The sequence below is a fragment of the Pezoporus wallicus genome, unplaced genomic scaffold, assembly GCF_028554395.1.
Source record: "Pezoporus wallicus isolate ANWC-B61680 ecotype Strahan unplaced genomic scaffold, APGP_CSIRO_Pwel_v1 contig_7961, whole genome shotgun sequence".
In the NCBI taxonomy this organism is placed as follows: Eukaryota; Metazoa; Chordata; class Aves; order Psittaciformes; family Psittacidae; genus Pezoporus; species Pezoporus wallicus.
Genome location: NW_026635130.1, coordinates 114,407 through 134,975, shown reverse-complemented (window position 1 = coordinate 134,975; position 20,569 = coordinate 114,407). Strand labels below are relative to the sequence as shown.

General features: G+C 60.4%; 3 protein-coding genes across 3 annotated transcripts; 1 reads left to right on the top strand and 2 right to left on the bottom strand.

The window, feature by feature from the left end:
- Window positions 1-1,332: 1,332 nt before the first annotated feature.
- PGLS (6-phosphogluconolactonase) lies at window positions 1,333-3,715 on the bottom strand. Its single transcript, XM_057403487.1, has 5 exons — window positions 3,435-3,715; window positions 3,235-3,348; window positions 2,252-2,353; window positions 1,784-1,924; window positions 1,333-1,662 (listed from the first exon to the last, which is right to left on the bottom strand). Exons 1-5 carry the CDS (start codon window positions 3,705-3,707, stop codon window positions 1,528-1,530), a joined length of 765 nt encoding a protein of 254 aa, XP_057259470.1. The 5' UTR covers window positions 3,708-3,715; the 3' UTR covers window positions 1,333-1,527.
- Window positions 3,716-4,163: 448 nt separating this feature from the next.
- Window positions 4,164-14,452, bottom strand: SLC27A1 (solute carrier family 27 member 1). Its single transcript, XM_057403579.1, has 12 exons — window positions 14,286-14,452; window positions 11,790-12,184; window positions 11,085-11,246; window positions 10,085-10,154; window positions 9,464-9,555; window positions 9,280-9,389; window positions 7,410-7,619; window positions 6,962-7,088; window positions 6,368-6,505; window positions 5,288-5,452; window positions 4,766-4,912; window positions 4,164-4,321 (listed from the first exon to the last, which is right to left on the bottom strand). The coding sequence occupies exons 1-12, from the start codon at window positions 14,450-14,452 to the stop codon at window positions 4,164-4,166; spliced, it is 1,941 nt and encodes a 646-aa protein (XP_057259562.1).
- A 1,830-nt stretch (window positions 14,453-16,282) lies between these two features.
- Window positions 16,283-19,251, top strand: NXNL1 (nucleoredoxin like 1). The gene is made up of 2 exons (XM_057403465.1): window positions 16,283-16,605; window positions 18,947-19,251. The coding sequence occupies exons 1-2, from the start codon at window positions 16,283-16,285 to the stop codon at window positions 19,242-19,244; spliced, it is 621 nt and encodes a 206-aa protein (XP_057259448.1). The 3' UTR covers window positions 19,245-19,251.
- Window positions 19,252-20,569: the final 1,318 nt, after the last annotated feature.

Below are 20,569 nucleotides of genomic sequence, written 5' to 3'. Positions count from 1 at the left end.
GGATTCGGCGTTCCCAGCACGTCAGGATCGATGGGAACGGGGTAAAGCGCCCCAAAACGCCAGCGGGGAACTGGCAGAGGCTGCAGCAGCGCCCTTGGGGACCAGAGGACCTTGTTTTCCCTGGGGAAGAGCATCCTTCATCTCCAAAACGTCCCCTTGGGATGCGCTATGGGGGGGATCGATCCGGCCTTTGGCAGGCAAATACAAAGGGAATATAAAGGGGGATATGAAGGGAATGTAAATGGGAATATAAAGGGAATATAAAGGGGGATATGAAGGGAATGTAAATGGGAATATAAAGGGAATATAAAGGGGGATATAAAGGGAATATAAATGGGAATATAAAGGGGATATAAATGGGAATAGAAAGAGAATATAAAGGGAATATAAAGAGGGATATAAAAGGGAATATAAAGGGAATATAAACAGGAATATAAAGGGAATATAATAGGGAACACAAAGAACGGAGAAGGCTTTGGGAAACAGCCTAGAAGGTCCCAAAGAGCCGGGCTAACCCGGAGCAGCCCCTCTGGAAGCAGCCTTAGGGATGCTGGCTGGGATCGGGCTGTGGTTTGGCAGCCTGAAAAGCTCCTTTCTGCAGCCAGGGCCCCGGAGCCAAGCTGCTGGCACACAGGGACGGAGGCAGCGTTCCTCGCTGGACCAAAACCTGCTTGTTTGAGCTCATTTTCCACAGTGGAATTCCCCCCCCTCCCTCCATGCAGGCTCCAACGGCCTCACCTCCAGCTCCTGCTCCCTGGCATCTGGATGAGCATCCCAAGGAGCCAGGATCCATGTGTGGGAGCCGGGGCTTGGCCCCTTCGTCATCCTTTGGGCAATGGTGGGGGAGAGGGGGGGTTAAAGTGAGGGAATTCCTTGTTTGGGGACTGGTTTGGCACTTGTGGGATGCGGAGCTGCTGGAGGAAGTCGGGATGGAGACGAGCTCTTAGGCAGAAGCTCTTCCCTGGGAGGGTGCTGGGACACTGGGATGGGTTGGATGGAGAAGGTCGGGGGGATGCCCCCTCCCTGTTCAAGGCCGGGTTGGATGCAGCTTGGAGCACCCTGCTCCAATGGAAGGGGCTGGAGCTGGAGGAGCTTTAAGATCCCAACCCATTCCATGATTCCATGCTGATAACTGGAAGCTAAAACCTTCCCGTTGTGCACAGAGGAAACGAATCCAGGTAGGAAGGAGCCTCAGACGCAAGCCGGGACTAACAAAGACAAATCCAACATTCCAGCAAGGAAAACCGAGCCGGAGCATCCACGCGTCCTCACAGCCCCCTGCCCTTAGGGAAGAGCACGGCCCCGGGTGGGAAAAGAACCAGGAGTAGCAGCAGAGCTGGAATCCATCCCTTTAATAGGGCGCAACCCAAGCAAAGCCCACGACACCATTCCCAACTGCAGGAATTCCGAGTCGGGAACCTGCACCGTTTGGTCTAGAAAAGAAGGGGGAAAAAGCAGCATTTTGGGCTGTAACTATCACGTTCCTCACCTGGAATGTCACGGAGCTGACCCCCCCCGCCATCGGCTCTATAGGATGGAATTCTCCACCGGGATTGTCAGCTCCTTGGCTGCTGCCTCGTCCAGGAGCCAGCAGAGCTGCCCCGAGTGAGGCCGGACCCGAGCAGCGGGAAGGGGGTTTTCCTCATCCCCTTCCAAGATGCGCTGTGGGGAAAGAGGGGGGAGAGCCTCAGGAACAAGGGAAGCTCCAAGGGCTCGATCCCCACTGGGAAGCTCCGGCTTTCCGATGGATGGGAGGAGGAGGAGGAGGAGGTTGGATGCAAACCTTGACCACAGCAGCTTTGCTTTCGCCCGTGGCCACGAACACCACGGCCTTGGCCGCGTTGAGCACCGGCAGCGTGAACGTGATCCGCTCCGGCGGCGGCTTCGGGGAGTCGGTGATGGCGGCAACTACGGCCTCCTGCTCCTATGGGAAAGGGGGAAAAACATGGGAACGGGGGAAAAAGGAGGGGGAAACCCCGCGGCAAAGGGAGAACCGGGGCTCTGCGTGTCAATGGGGTGGGGGAGAGCAGCTGAAGGGGACGGGGGGGCCTTAACCCTTCTGCATCTCTGCTTGAGCCAAGAGCTTTGGCTCCCAAATTCCCCAAATCAGGATAAATTGAGGGATAAATTCAGGGATAACCTCAACCCCAGCAGCTTTTCCCCTCCTCTCTGTTACCCCCCCCAAAGAGTGGGAGTTACCGGGGGGCACCATGTCCGTGTCCCCCCCCCCTCGCACCGGTTCCAGCCTCACCTGCAGCAGGGGGTGGCCAGGGAAGAGGGAGCAAGTGTGTCCATCGGGCCCAACCCCCAGCAGCAGCAAATCAAACACGGGCACGGCCTCCCCCGGGAAAGCCTATGGAGAGAGCGGGAGCTAGAGCCGGGAATGGGAGATGATGGAGCTGGGAATGGGGATGGAGGTGGGAAAGGGAGGTGGAGCTGGGAACGGGAGATGATGGAGCCAGGGAACAGGAGATGATGGAGCTGGGAATGGGAGATGGAGCCGGGAACAGGAGATGATGGATCTGGAAACGGGGATGGAGACAGGAACGGGAGATGGAGCCGGGAATGGGAGATGATGGAGCTGGGAACGGGGGATGATGGAGCTGGGAACGGGAATGGAGCCGGGAAAGGGAGATGGAGCCGGGAACAGGAGATGATGGATCTGGAAATGGGGATGGAGACGGGAACGGGAGATGATGGAGCTGGGAACGGGGATGGAGACGGGAAAGGGGGATGATGGAGCTGGGAATGGGAGATGGAGCCGGGAACAGGAGATGATGGAGCTGGGAACGGGAGCTGGAGCTGGGAATGGGAGATGGAGCCAGGAACAGGAGATGATGGATCTGGAAATGGGGATGGAGACAGGAACGGGAGATGGAGCTGGGAATGGGGATGGAGACGGGAAAGGGAGATAGAGCTGGGAAAGGGAGATAAAGCTGGGAACAGGAGATGATGGAGCTGGGAACAGGGATGGAGCCGGGAACGGGAGATGGAGCCGGGAACGGGAGATGGAGCTGGGAATGGGAGATGATGGAGCCGGGAACAGGGATGGAGCCGGGAACGGGAGATGATGGAGCTGGGAACGGGGACAGAGCCGGGAACGGGAGATGGAGCCGGGAACGGGAGATGGAGCTGGGAACGGGAGATGGAGCTGGGAACGGGGACAGAGCCGGGAACGGGAGATGATGGAGCCGGGACCCCCCCATCCCCATCCCCGGGCTCTGGGGCCGGTACCTGCCGGAGCTTCGCGGCGTAGTCAGCGGCGGCAGCGGCGGGGGCCAGGCCGGGGCTGGGCGCCAGCACCCGCGGGCCGGGGCCGGGGCCGGGCAGGCGCGGTAGGAGCCGGGCCTGCGGACACCGGAGGGAGGTGGTGGGGGAGGAGTCAGCGGAGCGCGGGGCCGGCGCGGAGGCCCCTCCGCGGCCGCGGCCCTCACCTGGTAGGCACCGGCGGTGCTGTCCGGGTGCTCCGGAGGCACCAAGCGCTCGTCGCAGAACGCGAGGAGCCAGCGGGCGGGCGCGGCGGGGCGGGCCTCGAGGGCGGGGGGCAGGTGGAGGCTGAGGAGCTCCACGAGGCTCCCCCCGGACAGCCCCAACGTGAAGCGGCCTCCGGTGGCCGCCGCCGCCGCCGCCCGCTCGGCCACGAACCGCGCCAGGCCCGGGCCCGGCTCCGGGAGCACCGAGACGCTGCAGGCCGCACCGGGAGCCATGGCGGCGGACAGCGGCGCGCCGGAAGTGACGTCTCCAAAGCGCGTCGAGCTGTTGCTTAGCGACCCGCGTCGCGCTGTTGCTTAGCAACCCGCGGCCTACGCGGCCTACGCGGCCCCGGCCTCGCGTGGCGGCGGCGGCGGCGGCAGGAAGGAGGCGGAGGCGGGCAGAGCGCACGCGGCTTTACTCCGGTACCCGCTCGTCCTCGGGCTCCACAAGGCCTCGGGTGAACGCCGGGGCAGCCGCTCCCTAAGGGCAGCGGCCGCGGGTGGTTAAAAACGGGCTAAAAAGGGGGTTAAAGGGAAGCTCCCCCCCTCCGTGCCGGGCCCTGCTCCCTGCTCCGGGTACAACACAGAGGCTTCGGGGCTGTGAGGGGCCGGGGAGGGAGCACGGCGCCGGGGTAAGGTGCTGGAGGAGAGGCAGGGGCTCGTCTCGGCGCTGCCCCCTCCAAGAGGGGCTCACAGGGCAGCCTTCCCGGCCCGGATCCGCTCGTAAAGGTGCTCGTCCAGAGGCACGTATCTGCCCAGCTTCACGTCCAGGAAATACAAGCGGTCCGAGGTTTGGTGCGGGTCGAATCCCTCCGTCTGCAAGCGGGTTTTCTGGATCTTAAAGGTACCTTGGCGAGGAGGGAGAGGAAACGGGGTCAGGTCCACGGCAGGCTCAGCACCAGCGTGAGGAGGACGCGGGGTTCGCGCCGCAACGGGGGGGGTTAAGGTTGGATCTAAGGAAGCTCTTCCCTGGGAGGCACTGGAATGGGTTGCCCAAAGCAGCAGTGAATGCTCCATCCCGGGCAGTGCTCAAGGCCGGGCTTGCAGCACGCTGCTCCGGTGGAAGGCGTCCCTGGCGTGGGGCTGGAACTGGATGAGCTTTATGGTGCCTTCCACACACCCCATTGCAGGATTCCATGATCCTTCCTCCACAGGCCTGGCACTCGCTCCTTTCTTGGTTTAAAGACTCAACCCCCATCACTGCATCTCCTAACAGGAGTCTCCCCCACGCTGCGGTGCTGAAACGCTTTGGGATGGGCAGGTCCCTGGGGAAGGGCCGGATCACCGGATACCTGTGGTGTCAACCTGCGGTAGGAGCCGGAGGAAGACGGGCCGGGCGTAGGGAGGCAGCACCTTCTGCAGCTCCTGGTAGAGGGCGTTGGGGCTGACCTTAGCCTGGGGATCTGCAATTGCTGCCATCCCAGCTTTGCCTTCCACGCCTGGGACAGAAGAGCAGGGATTGAGTGGGGAAACCTCTAACAGAGGTAAGCAGGGGTGAAAGGCAGAGGAAGCCCCAGCGAAGGTCCAAAGTGTGCTCAGCCCCGTCCTTGTCCCTCCTCAACCCCCATTCTGGGAGGGGAACGCAAAGCTCCCATCTCTTCCTTTTGAAGGTACAAATGGAGATTGTGCCCCTGGATTCCTACTGCTTGGAATAAACGTGTCCAGCTGCACCCCTTGACTTGATCATTTCGGGGCGGGCGGGGGGGGGGGGCTGGTTGCAACAGCAGGGACCGATTCCCACCCGTTCTGATGCCAATCTGGTGGCTTTGCCTCTTGTTCCCTTCCCTCCCTCAAGCCCCATCCCAACATCTCACCTGGGACCTGCACCCCATACACGGCCACGTCCGTCTGGTCGAGGATGCGGCTCAAGGTCCCTTCCACCTCGGTGGTGGAGACGTTCTCCCCACGCCACCGGAAGGTGTCCCCGCTGCGGTCCCTGAAGTACATGTAGCCCAGGTCGTCCATCACCAAAACGTCTCCTGGGAGGGGGAGAAGAGGCACCAAAAGCCCACCTCAGGACTCGAGGTCATAGCTCTTGGGGCTGCCCCACCGCCCCCTGCTCAGCGCCCTGCTGTTGGCTACCAGCACCACCCCATCTCCGTGCTACAGCAGGGGGGAAAGGACAGGGTTTGACCCTCTTTGGAGACACAGGTTGGGCAGAGAAGACACTGAGAGCAGCGGAAGGGCTTGGGGGTGTTGGGTGATGAGAAGCTGAACGTGAGCCAGGGGCAGTGGGGGCTTGAGCCCAGGAAGCAGCCGTATCCTGGGCTGCATCCAAAGGATGGGAGCAGCAGGGCCAAGGAGGTGATCCTGCCCCTCTGCTCTGCTCCCGTGAGAGCTCACTTGGAGCATTGGGTGCAGTTCTGGGGGCCTCAGCATTAAAAGGACGTGGAGCTGTTGGAACAAGGCCAGAGGAGGCCACGAGGATGAGCAGGGGCTGGAGCAGCTCCTGTATGGAGACAGGCTGAGGAAGTTGGGGCTGCTCAGCCTGGGGAAGAGAAGCTGCAGGGAGAGCTCAGAGCAGCTTCCAGTGTGTGAAGGGGGCTATAGGGATGCTGGGGAGGGACTCTTCATTAGGGACTGCAGTGACAGGACAAGGGGTAACGGGTTCAAACAAACAGGGGAGTTTAGATTGGATCTAAGGAGGAAATTCTTTCCTGTGAGGGTGCTGAGGCACTGGAATGGGTTGCCCAGGGAGGTTGTGAATGCTCCATCCCTGGTGGTGTTCAAGGCCAGGCTGGATGAAGCCTTGGGTGCCATGGTTCGGTGTGAGGTGTCCCTGCCCTTGGCAGGGGGTTGGAACGGGATGATCTTAAGGTCCTCTCCAACCCACACTGTTCTAGGATATCCCAGACCGAGGCGCGTGGAGAGCCGGGAACGCCAGCAGCGTGTACCGGACAGGTAGGCCTGGTCTCCTTTGCGGAGCACGTTGGAAGCAATCTTCTTGCTGGTGGCACTCTGGTTGACGTAGCCGTCGAAGCGGCGCAGGGGATCCTGCTGGTTGATCTGGCCCACGAGCAAGCCCGGCTCTCCTGCAGGGAACAGGAGCAACAGAGGTGGCACCAAGCTTGCCCGACGAGCTCCGCTTTGGCCACGCCAAGGGATGTTGGGGTGCTGAACTCATCCGGCTTTGGAGGAAAGAGCTGGAAGTGAAAACCTGGGGGTGACACAAGAAAACCCTTAGGCCAGGCACCGTCAACACGTTGGAGGGAAGGGATGGATCCAGAGGGACCTGGCATGCTGGAGAGGTGGGAACCTCATGGAGTTCAACAAGGCCAAGGTCAGGGCAATCCCAAGCACACAGGCTGAGGAGGACTGTCCCATCCCTGGCAGCGTTCAAGGCCAGGTTGGATGGGCCTTGGAGCAAGCTGCTGTTGTGGAAGGTGTCCCTGCCCGTGGCGACTGGATGAGCTTCCCAAACCACCCCATGATCCTGTGATCGTTTCAGCACGAAGCCCCAGGACTGATGGCGTTGGGGTGCTGCTCACCTGGGCGACAGGGAACACAGAGCCCCTGGGAATCCCGGATCAGCTCCATCGTGTCCTCGTTGACCTTCACCAACCAAATGGGATAGACACCGGGCAAAATCCGGCTGTTGAAACCGCAAGCCCCAACCTTCGGATAGACAGGAAAGAACCCTTAAAGAGAACAGCTTGGGCTGTAACAGGAGGATGGAGCCAGGAGGGGGCTGCGCTCTGCTCCCAAGGGATGGGACACGAGGAAACGGGGCCTCGAGCTGCACCGGGGGAGGTTTAGGTGGAGCCTGGCAACAATTCCTTCCCCAGAGGGTGCTCAGGCCTGAGCATCACAAAGCACGCAGCCAAGGCCCTCAGCGGCATGGCCTTGGCAGTGTTGGACAACGGTTGGAGCGGATGAGCTCAAAGCTCGTTTCCAACCTGCTTCAGGCCGGGGTTCCCTGCTTCCCCCCCTCCTCACCTTCCCATCCAGGTTGGCAATGCTGCAGTTGCACTCGGTGGCCCCGTAGAACTCTCCAATCTGCTTGATGCGGAAGCGCCTGCTGAAGTCCTCCCAGATGCTGGGCCTGAGGCCGTTGCCCACGGCCAGGCGCACGCGGTGCTGGGCCTCCGCCTCGCGGACGGGCTGGTTCAGGAGGTACCTGCAGATCTCCCCGATGTACTGAATGATCTGGAGCAGCAAAGGCAAGAACAGGGCTCAGGCTTCGTTACCTCCGTATGGAGACAGGCTGAGGAAGTTGGGGCTGTGCAGCCTGGGGAAGAGAAGCTGCGGGGAGACCTCAGAGCAGCTTCCAGTGTGTGAAGGGGGCCATAGGGATGCTGGGGAGGGACTCTTCATTAGGGACTGCAGTGACAGGACAAGGGGTAACGGGTTCAAACTGAAACAGGGGAGTTTAGATTGGATCTAAGGAGGAAATTCTTTCCTGTGAGGGTGCTGAGGCACTGGAATGGGTTGCCCAAGGAAGTCGTGAATGCCCCATCCCTGGTGGTGCTCAAGGCCAGGCTGGATGAAGCCTTGGGTGCCATGGTTTAGAGTGAGGTGTCCCTGCCCATGGCAAGGGGGTTGGAACTGGATGATCCTAAGGTCCTTTCCAACCCACACTGTTCTATGATTCTATGATTCAGGGGAGCCAAGAGCAAGGTGCCCACGAAGCCACTGGTGGGACCTGGACATCCGGGAGTGGCTGCAAGTTCAAGGAGGGGGGGATTTGTTGCCACAAGAGAAATAAGCCAAGGTGAAACGGGTCCTGCCCCCTGGAATCCATCCAGGAGGGATCCCTTCAGCATGGATAAAGGTATCTGGACCCAGGAGAAGCCTCATGCTGCAGGAAACACATGGAAAGAGCTCTGGGAAGATGAGGGGAACGAGCTGGTCAGGCATGGACTCAAGAGCTTGACGCAGCAAAATGCAGGGTGGAGATCCAGTTACAGGCTCTAAATAGTGCTGCGGGTGGGGAGGGCAGGAAAAGCAGCAGGGAGGGGAAAGAGCTGCTTAAATTAGAAGGTAATAGCCACAAATAGATGTTTACTGGAGATGAAGTGCCAAGAGATTCCTCTGCAGATCTTCCCAACGCGGATAAGCCCTGGCAGTGCTTTCCTGCAGCAGGGAGGGATGCAAACGTGGGGTTGAGAAGCTGGCCTTGACAACTTGACAGAGAGGGAGTCTGCCTGGACTTTACTAAAGCCCTTGAGGCCGTTTCCCACAGGGTTCTCCCTGGAGAAACTGGCTGCTCATGGCCTGGATGGGCAAAAGAATGGCTGGATGGCCAAAGCGTGGCGGGGAACGGGGTTAAAGCCCGTTGGTGGCTGGTCACAAGCCTTGTGAGGAGCAGCAAAGGGAACTGGGGGTGTTTAGCCTGGAGAAAAGGAGGCTCAGGGGAGACCTTCTTGCTCTCTGCAACTGCCTGGAAGGTGGGGATTGGTCTCTTCTCCCAAGGAACAAGGGACAGGAGAAGAGGAAATGCCCAAGTTGTGCCCAGGGAGCTTTAGGTGGGATATGAGGAACAATTCCTTCACCCAAAGGCTTGTCAAGCGCTGGAACAGCCTGCCCAGGGCGGTGGTGCAGTCACCAGCCCTGGAGGGGTTTAAGAGGCGTGTGGGCACGGTGGAGTGCTGGAGTTGGCAGTCTGGGGTTCACGATGGGACTCAATGACCTTAAAGCCCTTTTCCAACCAAAACGACTCCAGGACGGAGGAAAAACCTTTCCTAAGTCCCCCACGCCTCAAGCAGCAGCGGCAACGCGAAGGTACCGCGGTGCAGGCACCAACAGGGGGCAGGGAAGTCTCTGGAGAGGAAGGATTAAGCCGTGGCTCCGCCAGCGGGGCCCTCACCGTGCATCTGTACTTGACGCAGTCATCCCAGAAGCGGCTGGCTGAGAACTTCTTCCTGATGACCACGGTGAGGCCGTGGATGAGGCACTGCCCGATTCCCATGATGTTCCCTGGAGCACAAGGAGCCCGTTGCTAGCACCCCCTTTGCTCCCGAGGGGAGGAGGAGGAGGAGGCTGCTGCTTACCTGCAGAGTGGTAGAGGGGGAGGCAGTTGTAGAGGACATCGTCCGGGTGCATTTTGTAGGCGTAGTAACCAAAGGCAGCGATGCGGTAGTACCTGCAAGAGCAGAGCACAGGCTAAGGGACGTGGAGCTGCTGGAGCAGGGCCAGGGGAGGCCGTGGAGGTGCTGGGAGGGCTGGAGCATCCCTGCTCTGGAGCCAGGCTGAGAGAGCTGGGCTGGGGCAGCCTGAAGGGGGAGACCTTAGAGCAGCTCCAGTGCCTGAAGGGGCTGCAGGAAACCTGGAGAGGGGCTTGGGATGAGGGATGGAGGGGCAGGACAAGGGGAATGGCTTTAACCTGCCAGGGGGGAGATGGAGATGAGCTCTTAGGCACAAGCTCTTCCCTGTGAGGGCGGTGGGACACTGGGATGGGTTGAATGGAGAAGGTTTGGATGAACCATCCCTGTTCAAGGCCAGGTTGGACACAGGGGCTTGGAGCAAGCTGCTCTAGTGGAAGGTGCCCCTGTCCATGGCAGCGGGTTGGAGCTGGAGCTTTAAGTTCCCTTCAGCCCAACCCAGTCTGGGATTTGATGGCTCTAAGTGATTGAGACGGGGTTCATGATGTGAAATGAACCTGTGGTCCTCACCTGCTGTGCACCACAATGGCAGCTTTGGGCATTCCTGTTGTTCCTGAAGTGTAGATATAGAAGAGCCGATCTAGAAGAACAGAAGCAGGCATCAGACAGAGTGTTCTCAGCTGCCTGAAGACATCCCCACAGCCCCTGGTTGGTGGTTTGGGCTTTGTTCACAGCAGCTGAGGAACAGCTTTGAGATGGTGGCAGACACAGAGCTGCAGCCTGAGGGACAACCTGCATGTTGTCCATAGCAGCAGCTACAGGAAAGGGTACAAGGAGTCTGCAGAGCTCCAAGGACACAGCCTCTATCCCTCCACACAAGTTGTCCTGGGACTAGATCAGCTCCTCCAGGTCCAACACTCATTCCAAATCAATCAAGAAGGTAAATCTGAACCTGGGGCTGGTGGGAGGGCAGGTATCCAGTGATGGAAATACATAACCTAAAGGAAAAGCCTCTTCAGCAGCATCATTCCTGCTACTGGAAAGGAAGGACCAAAGTGAGGCTCATGCCTCAGTGCTCGTAGTCATCTCTAAGCCTGAAATGTAGCCTGGAGGCCACGCAGCATCTTCTCTCTCCTGAATCCCAACCCCACCAAGGCTCCTCCTTGCCACAAGCCAGGAAGGATGGCCATTGCCCACGAGATGGGAAACATGCTCATACCCCTATTGTGGGGGAAGGCAATGGGGGCTCTTAAATGCTAGAGATGAACTGCCAGCACGCTGCCTGCTTCACCCCACGCGCATCCCTGCTCCCTTGCCACAGAAGGGTTTCCTTTGGGAAGGCACCAATCCACCTCCTTCAGGTACCGTAAAGCTTGGGAGTTGCAGAGAATGAGAAACTTAACCCAGGCCCCCCTGGAACCAGGATTTGGGGTTTGTTTCCTCTTTCTCCCCCCCCCCCTTCCTTTCTTCTGAGAGTCCAAACTGGGTGGATTTATTCCCTGCACCTTGCTGTCTCCTTGCTCTGCTGTCACCCGGACCAGCTCTCTGACAATGAAAAGCCCTTCATTACCATCTAAGCCTTTGCCTGGAATCTGAGCTGGGGCTGACTTGGACGCAGTGCTCAGGAGAGGATCGAGATGTCTGGTCTCCACAGGAACGAGAGCTGGGTTGTAGTCACCAGAGCAGAACTTGGCCATGTTCTTCCCCAGCATCCCGCTCACTTCAGATATTGCTGCAAGACAAGGGAAGGCACTTTTGCAACACACAGAATGCTCCAGGCAGTGGCAAAAATACCGTGTACAGCATCTGCTTCTGCCCCACATCCCAGATCCACAGATAAAGGGGGCTACAGGAAACCTGCAGAGGGGCTTTGGACACGGGAGGGAGGGACACGACAAGGGGAATGGCCTTAACCTGCCAGAGGGGAGATGGAGATGAGCCCTTCCCTGTGAGGGTGGTGGGACACCGGGATGGGTTGAATGGAGGTGGTTTGGACGAACCATCCCTGTCCAAGGCCAGGTTGGACACAGGGGCTCGGAGCAAGCTGCTCTAGTGCAAGGTGTCCCTGCCCGTGGCAGGGGGCTGGAACTGGGTGGGCTTTAAGGTCCCTTCCACCCACCCCACCCCAGGAGCCTACGAACACCTCTACCTTTTGCAACCAGGACGTGCACCAACGTCCCAAGCTTCCCGTGCCCCCAGCTGCCTTTGGGGCTTTTGCTCCCTCGAGCTCAGCCCAAGCGAAGAGCTCGGCAGTGCAGGCGGTTGAGTGACCCACCTGAGGAGAGCTCCCCTCCGAAGACGATCGCTTTGGCCCCCGAGCTCCTCACGCAGTAAACCAGGGAATCCAGGCGCAGGTTGAAGTTGATGAGAGCCGCCTCGATGCCCACCTTTGCCATCCCCAGCCAGAGGCCAACGAACTCGGGGCGGCTCTCCATGAAGACGGCGATGACGTCCCCCCCGCGGAAGCCCTGCTGGGAGCAGCAGTTAGCCACGGCGTTGGAGTACTCCTCCAGCCTCCTGAAGGTCCACTGCTCCCCGGTGCCTTCGTAAATGAGGGCCACTTTGTCGGGGTGCCTGAGGACGACGTCCTGGAACATCTTGGGGACGGTGCTCTGCGCTCGCTGATGCTTTCGCAGCTGGTACTTGACCCGTAGCAGCACCCAGAGGCCGCTGCAGCAAAGACAGAGCACAACGAGGGCAGCTTCCAGCAGCTGGGAAGGGCAGGGTGCCCGTCACCCCCTTGCCCATGGACAGCCAAAGCGTCACCCTGAAAACAGAACTTCCAGTCACTGCTGCTATAAGGAAGACGTTCGTGTTGGGGTGAAGAAAGAGGGCACCGCAGCTGTTCTGGAGCTACAAACCCCGGGGAATCCACCTTCACCTTGATGCCAGCTCAAACAAGCCCATTAAAGAGGGTAAACGACCTCTCTCAACCATCTATTCTGCCACCCTAAAGGAAAAAGCCTTGGCAACCTTTTACCTCTATGGGAAGCAAACGTGCTTCATGCCAGGCTAATCTGCAGTGGCCCCAAAAGCACGGAAAGGCCAAAGCCATCCTGCCCCTTCGGTAACAAGGGAGCTCAGCTTCCAGAAAGCAAAGGTTTCTCCTTTCCCCTGCAAGCAGGAGCATCCTCCTGGGGCTCCCTCCCTGCCGCAGGCCCGGGATGCAAGGAAGCCAGGCTGTCGGACTGCCACCCTCACAGTTCCTATCTAAGATGTTGCCTATTCACCGAGAGCATAACCTATTACTGTTACCCCTGTTATTCAGCAAGCTGCTCGAAAGTCAGGGCTCCCTTATGGCTGTGACACCCTGCTCAATGCACGCCCAAAGCCGACGCGGTGCCGAGGAGGTGGAGGTTTTCCTTCCACAATGCAGGGAATTTGGGAGTTCACGATCTAGAATCGACGGCCACTTGAAGCCTTCAAGGCAGCAGCCACGAGCCAAACCCCGACGCAGCTCCAGCCGGGTGCTAAGCTGCTGCCTGAGCGTCCCTGCCTTCAGGGGTGCAGGGGCTATAACCCAGCAATGAGAACGACTCCGCTCAGCACCCAAACGAGGGCAGCAGCAGGGCCGGGGCTCCCGTTTCCTTCCCAGCACAGGCAGCATCTTCCCAGCATGCCGTCAGGAGGGTGCTGTGCAGGAAAGGGCCTTGGCGAGCTCCCCAGGGCCCCAAAGGTCATTTAATATCAGCCCTTTGAAAGGGCCGCAGCTCCCCGAGCCCAGGGTCAGGCGCTGGATGCAGGGGTGCTGGATGCAGCCCCACTGCAGGGGGAAGGGCATTCCAGCCCCGGGCTCCTGGCAAGGGCCGAGCCTGCCCGCTGCCAAGCCGGGAACACAGGAGCCTTTTGCAGTGCTCTCAAAGGGCTTTCTTCCGGCCGCTCCGTCCCCAGCCTGCCGGGCAAGGCAGAGGAAGCAGCCCTGCAGGCAACGGGGAAGCTGCCAAGGGCAGGAACCCCTTGGAACCCTTTGGAACTCCTTGGAGACCTTTGGAATCCCTTGGAACCCTTTGGAATCCCTTGGAACCCCTTGGAAACCTTTGGAGACCTTTGGAATCCCTTGGAACCCTTTGGAATCCCCTGGAACCCTTCGGAATCCCCTGGAATCCCTTGGAGTCCTTTGGAATCCCTTGGAGACCTTTGGAATCCCTTGGAACCCTTCGGAATCCCTTGGAACCCTTCGGAATCCCCTGGAATCCCTTGGAGTCCTTTGGAACCCTTCAGAATCCCTTGGAACCCTTTGGAATCCCTTGGAACCCCTTGGAGTCCTTTGGAATCCCTTAGAACCGTTTGGAACCCTTCGGAACCCCTTGGAGTCCTTTGGAATCCCTTGGAACCCTTCGGAACCCCTTGGAGTCCTTTGGAATCCCTTGGAACCCTTCGGAACCCCTTGGAGTCCTTTGGAATCCCTTGGAACCCTTCGGAATCCCTTGGAACCCTTCGGAATCCCCTGGAATCCCTTGGAGTCCTTTGGAACCCTTCAGAATCCCTTGGAACCCTTTGGAATCCCTTGGAACCCCTTGGAGTCCTTTGGAATCCCTTTGAACCGTTTGGAACCCTTCGGAACCCCTTGGAGTCCTTTGGAATCCCTTGGAACCCTTCGGAACCCCTTGGAACCCTTCGGAACCCCAAGGGCACATCCCCGCCGAGGCCTCAACCCCCCCCAACCGCACGGGATGAGCCCCCCGCAGAGGGGGCAGCGGCCCCAAGGCCCTTCCACCCCCCCCCGAGGCCCCGGGAGGAGCCCCCCGGGGCGCGGAGGGGCCGCACTCACAAGAGGTCCCGCGGAGCCGTCCTGCAGAGCAGCCGCAGCAGCCGCCAGCCGCCGCCGCACAGGCAGAGCGCGAGCGGGGCCGCCAGGCTCCACGGCCACGGCGCGCCCAGGAACCGCAGCAGCCCCAGGGAGCCCAGCGAGGCCGCGCAGAGCCCGGCCGGGTGCATCCTGCCCGCGGCAGCGCTGCGGGACCGGGACCGGGACCGGGACCCGGCTCCGGCCCCGGCTCCTCCGCCCGCTCCCGCCTCGACCGCGGCCGCCTGAGGTGAAGCCCCGCCTCCTCCAGGCCGAGGGGCGGGGCAGCGAGGAAACGCGACATCCTATTGGTGGAGAGTGAGGTTGCCGGATTGGGATTGGGAGAGAGGCAGTGACGTAAGGAACGCCCCTTGGGCGTCACCAAGGCCCGCTCCGCCTCCGGAGGGGGGGGACGGGACCGGGGGAACCGGAGGGGATGGGGAGGGGGGGTCCGGAACCGGCCCGGGACCCCATAACCGGGTCCATCACGGTGCCCCCCCCCCCGATCCCACTGCACCGGGACCCCATAACCGGGTCCCTCACGGTGCCCCCCCCGATCCCACTGCACCGGGACCCCATAACCGGGTCCGTCACGGTGCCCCCCCCCATCCCACTGCACCAGAACCCCATAACCGGGTCCATCACGGTGCCCCCCCCATCCCACTGCACCGGGACCCCATAACCGGGTCCCTCACGGTGCCCCCCATCCCACTGCAGCGGGACCCCATAACCGAGTCCATCACTTCCCCCCCTGATCCCACTGCACCGGGACCCCATAACCGAGTCCATCACTTCCCCCCCTGATCCCACTGCACCGGGACCCCATAACCGGGTCCATCACGGTGCCCCCCCCCCGATCCCACTGCACCGGGACCCCATAACCGGGTCCATCACGGTGCCCCCCATCCCACTGCAGCGGGACCCCATAACCGAGTCCATCACTTCCCCCCCTGATCCCACTGCACCGGGACCCCATAACCGAGTCCATCACTTCCCCCCCTGATCCCACTGCACCGGGACCCCATAACCGGGTCCATCACGGTGCCCCCCCCCCCGATCCCACTGCACCGGGACCCCATAACCGGGTCCATCACGGTGCCCCCCCCCGATCCCACTGCACCGGGACCCCATAACCGGGTCCATCACTTCCCCCCCCGGTCCCCCTGCACCGGGACCCCATAACCGGGTCCGTCACGGTGCCCCCCCGATCCCACTGCACCGGGACCCCATAACCGGGTCCGTCACGGTGCCCCCCCCGATCCCACTGCACCGGGACCCCATAACCGGGTCCATCACGGTGCCCCCCCCCATCCCACTGCACCAGAACCCCATAACCGGGTCCATCACGGTGCCCCCCATCCCACTGCAGCGGGACCCCATAACCGGGTCCATCACTTCCCCCCCCGATCCCACTGCACCGGGACCCCATAACCGGGTCCATCACGGTGCCCCCCCCCATCCCACTGCACCAGAACCCCATAACCGGGTCCATCACGGTGCCCCCATCCCACTGCAGCGGGACCCCATAACCGGGTCCATCACGTCCCCCCCCCGATCCCACTGCACCGGGACCCCATAACCGGGTCCATCACGGTGCCCCCCCCCATCCCACTGCACCAGAACCCCATAACCGGGTCCATCACGGTGCCCCCCATCCCACTGCAGCGGGACCCCATAACCGAGTCCATCACTTCCCCCCCCGATCCCACTGCACCGGGACCCCATAACCGAGTCCATCACTTCCCCCCCAGATCCCACTGCACCGGGACCCCATAACCGGATCCCTCACGGTCCCCACCCCTGATCCCACTGCAGCGGGACCCCATAACCAGATCCCTCACAGCCCCGACGGGACCCCCCCATCCCGGGCCCGCTCTGACCTCCCCTTTTAAGCCGCTTTAGCTCCTGATCCGCGGTCATTAATAACCGGGACCGGCAGCGAGCTCCTCCTCATCCCCCCCTCCCATCCCCGAGCGCTCACCATGGCCTCCCTCTTCACCGGCAAGGTCCTGGTGGCCAACCGGGAACGGGAGGAGCTGGACACGGAGCGGGAGCTGCACGGGGCGCTGGAGAACAAGGTCCTGCTGCTCTACTTCGGCTCCGCGCGGTGCCCGCGCTGCCGCCGCTTCGCCCCGCTCCTCAGGGACTTCTTCCTCCGCCTCACCGATGAGTTCCACGTGGAGCGAGCCTCGCAGCTCGGCCTCGTCTACGTGTCCCGGGACGAGACGGAGGAGCAGCGCCGCGCCTTCCTGCGGGCCATGCCCGAGCGCTGGCTCGCCCTCCCCTTCGGGGATGCCTTCGGCAGGTACGGCCGAGCCCGTGCCCATCCCGGCCTTTTCCCTTCTGTTCTGTGGGTGGGAAGAAGCGCAAAGCTCTCCGGCTGAGCCTGTTCCTAAAGGAAAACCGTTCCCCCCCCCCCCTTCCCTCTCGCTTTCGCTGGAATTCCCGGTTTACGGCGCTCCAGCGGGGAGGACGCGTGGCGGGGAGGATGGACGGGATGGAAGCGTTTCCTGCAACGCTGTTAGCGGCAAGGACAAGCTGCAGTGAACAGTGGGAATTATCCCTGGCTCCTCCTGAAGGCAAACGGGAGGATGTTAACGTTTAAGTGCCTTGGGGGTGGTTAAGTGCTGCTCCTTTAAATCAGCTCCCTGCAGCCGTCCCATAGATGCCAAGATCTCCTTCCCCTTATCCCAGCCCCACAGAGCTCCCCGTTAGGCTCCAGTTACCTGGGGTGGGCAAACGAGTGGGTGACAGTCAGCAAAGAGGCCTCACACAGCCAGGATGCCCATGGGAATACTATTGGATGGTGAGGATGAGGAGCAGGGAGGATGAGGAGCAGTGAGGATGAGGAGCAGAGAGGATGAGGAATAGCGAGGATGAGGAACAGGGAGGATGAGGAATAGCGAGGATGAGGAACAGGGAGGATGAGGAACAGGGAGGATGAGGAGCAGTGAGGATGAGGAGCAGGGAGGATGAGGAGCAGGGAGGATGAGGAGCAGTGAGGATGAGGAACAGAGAGGATGAGGAATAGCGAGGATGAGGAACAGGGAGGATGAGGAGCAGGGAGGATGAGGAATAGCGAGGATGAGGAACAGGGAGGATGAGGAGCAGGGAGGATGAGGAACAGAGAGGATGAGGAACAGAGAGGATGAGGAATAGCGAGGATGAGGAACAGGGAGGATGAGGAACAGGGAGGATGAGGAACAGGGAGGATGAGGAACAGCGAGGATGAGGAACAGGGAGGATGAGGAAGAGAGAGGATGAGGAACAGCGAGGATGAGGAACAGGGAGGATGAGGAACAGGGAGGATGAGGAGCAGAGAGGATGAGGAAGAGAGAGGATGAGGAACAGCGAGGATGAGGAACAGGGAGGATGAGGAACAGGGAGGATGAGGAGCAGAGAGGATGAGGAAGAGAGAGGATGAGGAACAGGGAGGATGAGGAGCAGGGAGGATGAGGAACAGAGAGGATGAGGAACAGAGAGGATGAGGAATAGCGAGGATGAGGAACAGGGAGGATGAGGAACAGGGAGGATGAGGAACAGGGAGGATGAGGAACAGCGAGGATGAGGAACAGGGAGGATGAGGAAGAGAGAGGATGAGGAACAGCGAGGATGAGGAACAGGGAGGATGAGGAACAGGGAGGATGAGGAGCAGAGAGGATGAGGAAGAGAGAGGATGAGGAACAGCGAGGATGAGGAACAGGGAGGATGAGGAACAGGGAGGATGAGGAGCAGAGAGGATGAGGAAGAGAGAGGATGAGGAACAGCGAGGATGAGGAACAGGGAGGATGAGGAACAGGGAGGATGAGGAGCAGTGAGGATGAGGAGCAGGAAGGATGAGGAGCAGTGAGGATGAAGAGCAGGGAGGATGAGGAGCAGGGAGGATGAGGAACAGCGAGGATGAGGAGCAGCGAGGATGAAGAGCAGGGAGGATGAGGAGCAGGGAGGATGAGGAACAGCGAGGATGAAGAGCAGGGAGGATGAGCAGCGAGGATGAGGAGCAGTGAGGATGAAGAGCAGGGAGGATGAGGAGCAGTGAGGATGAGGAACAGCGAGGATGAGGAGCAGCGAGGATGAAGAGCAGCGAGGATGAGGAACAGCGAGGATGAGGAGCAGTGAGGATGAATAGCAGGGAGGATGAGGAGCAGCGAGGATGAGGAACAGCGAGGATGAGGAGCAGCGAGGATGAGGAGCAGGGAGGATGAGGAACAGCGAGGATGAGGAGCAGGGAGGATGAGGAGCAGCGAGGATGAGGAGCAGGGAGGATGAGGAGCAGGGAGGATGAGGAACAGCGAGGATGAGGAGCAGGGAGGATGAGGAGCAGGGAGGATGAGGAACAGGGAGGATGAGGAGCAGCGAGGATGAAGAGCAGGGAGGATGAGGAACAGGGAGGATGAGGAGCAGCGAGGATGAAGAGCAGGGAGGATGAGGAGCAGGGAGGATGAAGAGCAGGGAGGATGAGGAGCAGTGAGGATGAGGAACAGCGAGGATGAGGAGCAGCGAGGATGAAGAGCAGGGAGGATGAGGAGCAGGGAGGATGAGGAACAGCGAGGATGAGGAGCAGCGAGGATGAAGAGCAGGGAGGATGAGGAGCAGGACTCCAGTCCCCTTCCCCATTTGAGGCTCATTCCCCCTTTGCCTGGCAGGGAGCTGGAGCTGCGCTTCGCCGTAGCCGAGGTGCCAGCCGTGGTGGTGCTGAAGCCGAGCGGGGAGGTGATCGTCGGGAATGCCGTGGAGGAGATCCGGAGCATGGGGCCCGCTTGCTTCCGGAGCTGGCAGGAGGCCGCCGAGCTGGTGGACAGGAATTTTCTCCTGGCAGAGGACTGGGAGAAGCGGAGCAGGAGGAGCATCACGGACCCCATCCGCCGCCTCAAGTACAAGCTGGACAAGAAGGTGGAGGCGAAGAGCAAGGAAAGGAAAGAGGAAGGGGAAGACTTGGAATAGGGGCTCAAAGAAGGGGCCGATGCCCCTACCCAGCATCTCCAGGACAGCAACATCTGCATCACTCCTAGGAGCTGGGGGAGGGAAAACCTCACCCCAAGGTCTTTGCCATTTATCTACCAAAAAAGCGAGCAGAAAAGTAACTGCGAAAGACCAGAATTTGGGGAATGACTCCCTGAGCAGCTCAAAATGGGAGTTCACGGAGGCATGGAGTGGGGTGGGTTGGAAGGGACCTTAAAGCTCCTCCAGTTCCACCCCCCTGCACCTTCCATAGAGCAGCTTGCTCCAAGCTGGCCTTGAACACTGCCAGGGATGGGGCATCCAAACCTTCTCCATTCAACCCATCCCAGTGTCCCCAAGGAAGAGCTTCTGCCCAAGAGCTCATCTCCATCTCCCCTCAGGCAGGTTAAAGCCATTCCCCTGGTCCTGTCCCTGCATCCCTCATCCCAAGCCCCTCTCCAGGTTTCCTATATCCCCTTTAGGCACTGGAGCTGCTCTAAGGTCTCCCCTTAAGGAGCCTTCTCCTCTCCAGGCTGCCCCAGCCCAGCTCTCACCCAGCAAGTCCTACAGGGAAGAAATCCCCTCATAGAGATGCTCAGGAGGGACTTGGCATCCTTGGGGATGCTCCATGCAGGGATGCTCCATGTGGGGATGCTTCATGCAGGGATGCTCCATGTGGGGATGCTCCATGCAGGGATGCTCCATGCAGGGATTGCTCCATGCAGGGATGCTCCATGTGGGGATACTCCATGTAGGGACGCTTCATGCAGGGATGCTCCATGTGGGGATGCTTCATGCAGGGATGCTCCGTGTAGGGATGCTCCACGCAGGGATGCTCCACGTAGGGATGTTCCATGCAGGGATGCTCCGTGCGGGGATGCTCCGTGTAGGGATGCTTCATGCAGGGATGCTCCATGTGGGGATGCTCCATGTAGGGATGCTCCATGCAGGGATGCTCCATGTAGGGATGCTCCATGCAGGGATGCTCCATGTAGGGATGCTCCATGCAGGGATGCTCCATGCGGGGATGCTCCATGCAGGGATGCTCCATGCGGGGATGCTCCATGTAGGGATGCTCCATGCAGGGATGCTCCATGTAGGGATGCTCCATGCAGGGATGCTCCATGCGGGGATGCTCCATGCAGGGATGCTCCATGCGGGGATGCTCCATGTAGGGATGTTCCATGCAGGGATGCTCCATGCAGGGATGCTGGGCACAAAGGCACAAAGAAAGCCCCAAAAGTGCTCTCAGGTGACAGAGCTGCTGGAGGAGGGGGGCTGTGGGCTGATGGGCATGAGAGGAACCGTACCTGACGGGGGTTGCAAGG

Bases quoted from the DNA above. Each gene is read 5' to 3' on its own strand.
- SLC27A1 (XM_057403579.1), bottom strand. From the start codon at position 14,452: ATGCACCCGGCCGGGCTCTGCGCGGCCTCGCTGGGCTCCCTGGGGCTG. The intron at 9,390-9,463 runs GTAAGCAGCAGC...CTTGTGCTCCAG, and splicing joins CCCCCTCTACCACTCTGCAG to GGAACATCATGGGAATCGGG. The intron at 7,089-7,409 runs GTGAGGAGGGGG...GTCTATCCGAAG, and splicing joins TTGCCAACCTGGATGGGAAG to GTTGGGGCTTGCGGTTTCAA.
- NXNL1 (XM_057403465.1), top strand. From the start codon at position 16,283: ATGGCCTCCCTCTTCACCGGCAAGGTCCTGGTGGCCAACCGGGAACGG. The intron at 16,606-18,946 runs GTACGGCCGAGC...TTTGCCTGGCAG, and splicing joins TTCGGGGATGCCTTCGGCAG to GGAGCTGGAGCTGCGCTTCG.
- PGLS (XM_057403487.1), bottom strand. From the start codon at position 3,707: ATGGCTCCCGGTGCGGCCTGCAGCGTCTCGGTGCTCCCGGAGCCGGGC. The intron at 2,354-3,234 runs GTACCGGCCCCA...CTCTCTCCATAG, and splicing joins ACGCCGCGAAGCTCCGGCAG to GCTTTCCCGGGGGAGGCCGT. The intron at 1,663-1,783 runs GTTTGCATCCAA...CTTTCCCCACAG, and splicing joins GCAAAGCTGCTGTGGTCAAG to CGCATCTTGGAAGGGGATGA.